Source organism: Micromys minutus (genome assembly GCF_963924665.1).
Source record: "Micromys minutus genome assembly, chromosome: 14".
Classification (NCBI taxonomy): Eukaryota; Metazoa; Chordata; class Mammalia; order Rodentia; family Muridae; genus Micromys; species Micromys minutus.
In genome coordinates this window covers 3,220,045-3,228,667 of record NC_137983.1, presented here as the reverse complement: position 1 = coordinate 3,228,667, position 8,623 = coordinate 3,220,045, and the positions used below count along the sequence as shown (strand labels likewise).

The following is an 8,623-nucleotide window of genomic DNA, read 5'->3' as shown; positions in this document are numbered from 1 at the left end:
CTGCAGCACTTTCTAACCACATCCCACTGGGCACCAGTGTTGACATCCAGGTTTGTTTATACTATGGGACACTCAGTGACGACCCGCCCGACGTCGGTGCGTGCCCCGCACCTTTCGAACCCGGCTCGGAGTCCAAGGAGAACGCAAGAACCCGGAGCACAAGGTTCAGGCTCTGGGCACACTCCCACGACGTCAGCGGCGCGCTGCGAGCCAAGCGAGGGCAATCAGAGAGATGAAAATCCACTTCTCCGTAGTTTCCAGAGGACTCGACACAGCCGCTGCGGCTTGTGGTTGGCTGGCCTTGGGCATGCGCAGTGGCCGTCCCGGGGTTGGCGGCGCCCCGAGTACCCTCCCTACCCGAAGGGTTAGAAACCGGGGCCATGTCGGCCCAGGGCGACTGTGAGTTCCTGGTGCAGAGAGCCCGGGAGCTAGTGCCACAAGACCTGTGGGCAGCCAAGGCGTGGCTGATCACAGCTCGCAGCCTCTACCCGGCCGACTTCAACATCCAGGTGAGTCAGACCCTCCGCGTCCTCGCGCAGAAGAGACCGCTTGGCAGAGCCCGGTGGCCCTGGGCGCTTTGCCAGGCCTCTGCCCCCTCCCCACGTTGTTCCTACCCTGCTTCACAGGACAGTTGACCAGCCTTCTCCCCAGAGCCTGCAAAGGCGGAGACCACACACTAGATTCCGGTCTGGTTGATCCTACACAGTGCATCTTCTCCACTAGGGCCCGGGCTCCCATTCATTGATCATGGTGGCAGCGGTCTGTTCAGGTCCTGCTTCTTTGGGGATCTTAGTACCCCGCTTGATCCCAGAAGCCCTGCCGATGGAGTGAACCCAGAGCCCCAGTCCTGAATTTTGGGTCATCAGGCTTTCGTTTCAGTTGGAGGCTGTTCTGGGTGAAGGCCTACCTCCGAGCAGTGCTGCAGGTGGGCTGGAGCTGGACCAGCTACCAATCACCGTGGAAGCCGTTGACTCTGTCTCCCTTGTTTCAGTATGAGATGTACACCATCGAACGGAATGCAGAGAGGACTGCCACCGCAGGGAGGTTGCTGTATGACATGTGAGTTAGCAGGGATCGTTCTGGGAGCTATTATTGAAGGAGCCCTCTTCAGATATTAACAATTGAAAGTAGTTGGGGCTCTGCAGAATCATTCACTTCCCTGGTACCCAGAATTCAGGCCTTAATTGTCAACATGCCTTCTGTAGAGATGACTTTTTATTGTATTTTAATCCCAAAAGTTGTAGCCAGTGATTTATTTAAGAATCATAGGTTCATTACATACATTCACACAGCAATTGATAGAATGAAATGTGGAAGCCCTTCTAAACCAGATTTAAGTTTTGTATGAATCCGTACATCTGTGTGCAAACTTACATGCACTGGGGAGCTTAGGAAGCTGAGGTAATTCTGCTCTTACCCTGAAGCGAACTTCATTGCCCACTGTTGTGGATCCCTCTGTGTGTCTAGTTTATAGAGATGGGCCACATTCTTCATGCCCATGCAGCACTCTCTAGCCTCTCCCTTCTGGGTGCATGTTTAATTTCCAGTTATTTTAAGTTATGTTTGGAATGCTAGTGAGAAATCCTGCAGCAGCATCTTGAGGTTTCTGTTTTGTAGCTGAAGGATATGCATTGCATCATCTATCAGATTACTTGTTTGAATTTCACTTCTTACTTTAGTGCGTTCGTTTTAAAAACAGGTTTGTGAATTTCCCAGACCAGCCGGTGGTGTGGAGAGAAATCAGTATCATAACGTCAGCATTGAGGAATGATTCGCAAGATAAGCAAACCCAATTTTTAAGGAGTGAGTACAATTACAGTGTAATAGTTTATAAGTGACCACTTCTGGAATGTCCGATCTGTTACAGACATCTCAGTCACACCTGTCATAGTGAGACACACATTTTTTATTCTAGGCAATGAAAGTCCACAGTGATATCAGTTGGTCCTTTCAGTATTTACTCCGAACACTTAGTGTCCCAGTGTGATGGTAGTCTGTCCATGAGATCACAAGATTTAGTGTATTTTGAACATATTTTACAATAACCAGAAAACATCCATAGATAATGTCTTAGGATTTTACTATTGTGAACAGACACCATGACTAAGGCAAGTCTTATAAGGACAACATATATTTGGGGCTGGCTTTACAGGATCAGAGGTTCAGTCCATTATCATCAAGATGGGAACATGACAGCATCCAGGCAGGCATGGTGCAGAAGGAGCTGAGAGGTCTACATCTTCATCTGAAGGCTGCTAACAGAATACTGACTTCCAGACAGATAGGACCTAGGACCGGGGTATTAAAGCCTACACCCACAGTGACGAATCTACTCCAACAAGGCTACACCTCCTAATGTTGCCCCTCCCTGTGTCGAACATACACAAACCATCTATAGAGGCCTTACCCAAACATAGCATAATAAAAATAAATAAATTTAGTCCAACTTCCAAAGCCCCCATAGTTTATAGCAGTCTCAACAATGTTTAAAGTTCAAGGTCTCATATAAAGATTCATGAAATAACTTAAATATAATCTCCAAGCAAGACAGGTAACCAGCTGGGCAAACTCTATACTCTGCATCTTCATGTCTGCTGTCAAAGCAATCTTCAGATTTCTAAATCCTTTTTCATCCTTGTTGACTGCATCAAACTTCTTTCTCATGAGCTGTTTCTATTCTTTGTTAGCAACTTTCCTCAGCAGATAGCCCATGGCTCTGGCATCTCAAACATCTTGGGGTTTCCAAGGCAACCTCAGTGTTACAGCTTCTTGTTAATGTCTGGGATCCACACATGATCTTCTGGGCTCCTCCAAAGGGCTGGTGTCACTTCTCCAGCTCTGCCCTCTGTGGTACTCTAAGCTCAGGTTGATCCACTCCACTGCTGCTGCTGTTCTTGGTGATCATCCCGTGGTACTGGCGTCTCCAATACACTGGGCTCTTCCGCTGCAACTAGGCTTCACCAGTAGACTCTCATGGGCGCTCTTCATGGTCCCAAGCCTCAAATCCTTTGCATGACCACTTGAGTCCTGGGCCATCAGCTACAACTAAGGCTGCCTCTTCACCAATGGCCTTCCAGGACCTCTCACAGTGCCAGACCTCAGCTCTTCTTCATGACCCCTTCATGCCTTCAAAACCAGTACTGCCTGGGTGACTCTTACACATTACCAAATCCAGTTGCAGCGTGAGGTACAACCTTGTCTGTCTCGAGCACAGCTTCTTTGTGCTCTCAGAAAACACTTCCCAGGAGATTTTACCTCAGTGGTGTTGATCTCTTCTTAATAACCACTAATCTCTTAGCTCTGGCTAACCAGCATCAGTTGGCCCAGTGGTCCCTTGTGTTCTGCTGCGTGCAGGAACAGGAATATGGCCCCCTTGTTCTATTACATTATCACTAGCTTCCTCATTTTCAATTCCTTCATTTCCTAAGCTTGGCTATCCTGGATCTTGCTTTGTAGATTGACCTTGAACTCAGAGATCTACTTGGTTTTATCTCCTGGGATTAAAGCTGTCTAGCACTATGCTGGGTCTAAATTTAGCAGGGTTGGATCTTGTCCCAAAGGCTCACTCCTTAATTTGTTGTCTCCTTAACACAGGATTCAGATCCATTTCACTTCCTCATGCCCCTTTAATACTTGAACCATATATATTGTTCCTTTTTCAGCTTCCTGCGCTCGTTTTAAATGCTCTTCATGAGCTTAACCAGAATAAAGTCTATGATAGGTGTTTCTGAAACTTCCTTTGTCAGTGCAATTAATCTGAGTCTCTTTATCTTAGCCTCAGGCAGACTCTTCAAATAAGGGGAAAAAGCAGCCACATTCTTCATCAAAATACCACAAAACAGTTTCTAAGCCACATACTGAAGTTCTTCTCCACTGAAACCTCTTGGGCCAGGTCAGCAGAATTCAAATCACTCACAACAACACAGTTCCATATTCCTACTAGGATAGCTCATTAAGCCCCACTTAAAACATCCTATGGCTTTCCAAATCCACATTTTTCCAAACAAAAGCATGGTCAGGCCTATCATGCAATACCCCAGCAATACCCCAGTCCCTGGTACCAGCTTCTGTTTTAGTTAGAGTTTTACTGCTCTTAACAGATACCATGATCAAGGCAACTCCTATAAGGACAACATTTAATTGACTTATAAGTTCAGGGGTTTGGTTCATTATCACCAAGGCTGAAACATGGCAGCATCTAGGCAGGCATGGTGCAGGAGGAGCTGAGAGTTCTACACACCTATTTCACCAAGGTTACACCTCCCAATGGTGTCACTCCCTGAGCCAAACAGACCATCATAGATGAGTCAGATAGATTTTCACAAGAGAGGAGGGAAACATTAAGTTGATTGCTGTAGCCTGTCGAAGACTCCCAGTTCTAGGTATTAGCAAGCAGATGGTATTGGCCATTTCAACTCCAGCAAGTTCATGTCTCCGTCTTAGTGTATTTAGCTCTGTGATGATGACTCCTGACCCCTGGATATCATGCTTTCAAATATTCATGATTATTTAGCAAACACCTAATGCTAAACACTAGATTCCAGAAGTCTGCTAGTTTGCAGATGAATATTATTTTATGATTGAAAAAAATGCCTATTTTCTTTATGAAAACAAAAACCTTACACATGAAATATTGTTTATAGGTTTATTTGAAACCCTTCCGGGTCGTGTCCAGTGCGAGATGTTGCTGAAGGTGACAGAGCAGTGCTTCAACACACTGGAACGGTCTGAGATGCTGCTGCTGCTACTGAGGCGTTTCCCTGAGACGGTGGTGCAGCACGGGGTAGGCTCGGTCTTTCCTGTTCTCTAAGAAAAGACAACCGTTGCTTAGCAGTCATTTCCTTGGCTCGTTACATGTTTCTAAAAGGTACAGTTGCCATGGGCCTGCCCAGCCTTAGGGGCAACTGTGCCTTTTAGAAACGTGTCCATCCACATCAAGTTGAGAGTAAGGAACCTGAGGCCCTGCTCAGAGCCAAGTTCACGTTCACCGGCTACCAGCAGATCCACATCTCAAAGAAGTGGGGCTTCACCGAGTTTAATGCAGATGAACTGAAGACATGGTTGCTAAGAAGCGGCTCAATCCTGATGGCTGTGGTGTCAAATATATTTCCAACCGTGGTCCTCTGGACACGTGGAGAGCCCTGCATTGTTGAAGCCTTCCACAGTGCTCTCCCGTGCTCCACCAAATCATGTTCAACAATAAATCTCCCATCCAATCTGCTTTAAAAAAGAAAGAAAAAACCTGTCTCGTGGTAAGAAGCCTGCTCTGCTCTCTTACTGTGACTGTTCCTAGTTCTTGGACTTTTTTAGACTGTATGATCACAAGGTATTCTAAGCTTCTTTTTTTTTTTTAAGTTCACAAGTTTTAAGTACGAATTCAAATCATAAATTGAACAAAAAGTAACAACAGGGATGTTTGCATGTGTTTCCATTAAGACTAGTTTTCTAAGTGAACACTCAGTATCTGCCACTAGCTCCACAGGTTCCTCCAGAGTCTGAAACAACAATTCTTATGTCTTAAGTAGCATGGTTTTGTCAAGTGGCAAGTCATCTGCCTTGTGTCTCATTAGTATTGAAGTTTGTGTAGATAAATCCTATCAATATTTTATTATTTATCCTTGCAGTTGTCCATTTCCAGTTTAACCTCAGTTATCAGATAATGGTTTCACAGTTAACCCAGAAGGAATGATTTCCCTGATCATAAATCTGATAGAAACCTACTTTCTATCCGAGTGCAATTAGCCTATGACACATGAAGGCTTACAGAGCCCTAATTATAGCCTTTTCTATAGAGGGCTCAAAATGCTAGTATAAAGGAATCCTATGGAATTATTATTAAGAATTATGAAATCATCAATTTGTCTACTTAGCATTGCTACAAGAGAGTACATCTTGTTGATCTACAGAAAAATCTGCCCAGTAGGGTGGGCTAATGCCCAGGAATCATTAGACTAATTTAATAGTGACCAGGAAAGGGATATCAACAATAAGAATCTATCCTAAGATGAGATTTCTGAACGTGGCGCAATTCAGAATTTACCCATTGCTGACCATGCAGAAACGGTAGGCCATCTGCAGAAAAGTCATATGCTAGCTTTTGCCTCTCTTAGATGGCTCCTGACACAGTCTTGACAGCCTAAGGAATAGTCCCCTAGATGTCCACAGTAGTATGTGTGCACTGGCAATCTGAATAGTAGAAGGCCACCCATTTCCATTGGGTTTGACAATGTGTTTGCCTTTAAGTGAGAGTCAGAGCACTGGCCAGATGGCTCAGTGGGTAAAAATGCTGCCAAGCCTGACAACCTGAATTCCATCCCTGGGTCCTTCGTGGTGGAAGGACGCCTATTACAGCAAATTGTCTTCTGATCTCTACCTGAGTGCCACAATGGCACACTCACTGCCCTGGACCATGTACCAATGAATTTGAAGTAAATAGGACTCATAGTTTATGGCTTCAAGTGTTCTGCACTGCGAACCCCGTTGGCTTATCTGGTCCGGCACGTCACTAAATCTCGGATGTGTAGTGAGTGCCGTTGGCAAGCGGGTTGGTGTTACATACCCCAAGAGAAACTGAGTTCTCAGTGTTTGGTAATTTCCTGTAAACAATGGGTTATCAGGGCTTAGACCACTCATTCTTTTTATTCGAAGTCTGTTGTTACCTTTTCCCATGGCATTTTTCTGGTGCCTGGGCTCAGTAACTTTTTCCTCATTTGATTAGCTTTCTACGTCTGCCGTTACAGAACACCTAAGGTGGTGTTTCCTCACAAGTTTGAAAGCGCAATCCTAAAGAAAGGTGTTGGTACCCCCCAAAGGCTCTAGCATGTGTTCCTTCCAGTGCAGTCGGTGTTGGCTGAGTCACCCCAGTTCTTGGCTCTGGTGTTTCCTGCACCTATCCTCTGTGTATGTCTTTCCTTGGCATTCTTTAGGGTCCAAAATGACCTCATTTCAACTGTCTACATAGACAGTGCCTTGTTCTGAAGGTGAGCTGTGCAGTCATGCAGCCCATAGTGCGATTTTGGTCAGTAATGGTTTATGTGCATGGCAGGGGTCCTGTGAAATGAGACTGTCCAGTGATGGCATAGCCATCTTGGTTCATGGCATATATACTGTGATGGAATTGCCTGATAATGCATTTCCTAGGCCATGCCCCTATCATAAGTCACACATGGCTACATACAGACACATTCTTCAGGCCTCAGTGGATATGAGTTTGGGGGACACAACTCAGACCATACATCCTTTGATCATCGCAGAGGCTTTTAACTTTGTATGACGTGATCTTCCACACCACTCTGCCCGCACCGTGGAGAGCTGTACAGCATTGCAAAAGGAATGAACTGAAGATCTGGGTGGCTTGAAATAAGAGACTGTGCTGTGCTAGGGCGTCTGTGAGAGGAAATAGTCTTAAAACCCAAGACATTTTTGTCCACAAACTGGTTGTCTTCTGGTGTCTCCGTGAGTAAGTGTTGTCTGTCGTGCGTGTCTTAACATAGTGTAAAGTTGGTTTCCAGTTTCTTAGACAATCTCTCCAGCTGTTGTTTTCTACTCTCCCTCCAGTGTTGGGCTGGAGTTTGTCTAGACACTTAGCTAGTTCAGAGCAGGATAGACTAGAATGGGCAGGGGGTCGGTGGACCTGCTCTTCCAGGCCGTGTCCTTGGTGTACTTTGATGTTTCTAGTCTCTGAGAAATCTATGTGCTAAATCAGAATACTGCTTCTTCTGTGATGCTGACATCTTACACGTGCACATTTAAATTATTTTTGATTCTGAAACAGGTTGGCCTCGGGGAGGCCCTGCTGGAAGCTGAGACCATTGAAGAACAAGAATCTCCTGTTAACTGTTTTAGAAAGCTGTTTGGTAAGAAACATTGTATTTTGTGCTATTTCTTAGGAGTAGGTGGGATAGCTGGAATTGTCATTTCAGGGGTTAAGTCATGTGCACAGCAGATGAGCTGTTTGTATCATGTTTAATCCTGCTTTTATTTTCTCAGGCTGCAAACATTTTACACAACTCTAATTGCATGTTATTTAACGGGCCAAACCTCTAATAGCAAGTGTATAGCATATATGTACATATGAAGCCTAGTCATGGAGACTTGACCTCCTCACAGGCCAGTGGCAGATCTGTCACCGTGGTGTCAGCTCCACCAGCATGGCATCCTTCCTGCCTCCCTCACTGGTGTCTGTTTGTACAGCTGATTTAAGCAGGTGTGCCACGAGTGATTTCCCCCATTATGTTTTAGACGTTACAGTCAGTGAACAGGAAAATGAATTAGTTTCTATGTGAACTCCAGCGTAAACAGCCTGATCAGTGTTCCCTCCTTTCAACAGTTTGCGATGTCCTTCCTCTAATCATCAACAACCATGATGTTCGCTTGCCTGCCAATCTGTTATATAAATACTTGAACAAAGCAGCTGAATTTTACATCAACTATGTCACTCGGTCCACACAGCTGGAAAATCAGCATCAAGGTAGGCACAAGCATCCTGCAGCTCTGCGGAACGTGGCTTTGCTAAAGTCATGTAGAAGTCCTGGCTCTCGAATTGTCACTCTGCATGTGTGCTAGTTTGGCACTTTCCCTAGAAGATGCCTCCAGGGAAAAGAAGAATGTAATAATTAAGAGC

At 45.3% G+C, this 8,623-nt stretch overlaps 1 protein-coding gene across 3 annotated transcripts in view; it reads left to right on the top strand.

Moving 5' to 3' along the window:
* The first annotated feature begins 355 nt into the window (after positions 1 to 355).
* Positions 356 to 8,623, top strand: part of INTS10 (integrator complex subunit 10) — a 29,893-nt gene continuing 21,625 nt past the window's right edge. For 2 of the 3 annotated variants that reach the window (XM_080928314.1, XM_080928316.1), the window contains exons 1-6: positions 356 to 509; positions 992 to 1,059; positions 1,700 to 1,803; positions 4,644 to 4,783; positions 7,775 to 7,856; positions 8,330 to 8,470. In XM_080928314.1, the coding sequence (XP_080784440.1) occupies positions 381 to 509; positions 992 to 1,059; positions 1,700 to 1,803; positions 4,644 to 4,783; positions 7,775 to 7,856; positions 8,330 to 8,470 (664 nt within the window). In that variant the 5' untranslated portion in view covers positions 356 to 380. The remainder of the gene's footprint in view (positions 510 to 991; positions 1,060 to 1,699; positions 1,804 to 4,643; positions 4,784 to 7,774; positions 7,857 to 8,329; positions 8,471 to 8,623) is intronic. The other variant, XM_080928315.1, reaches the window with a different exon arrangement.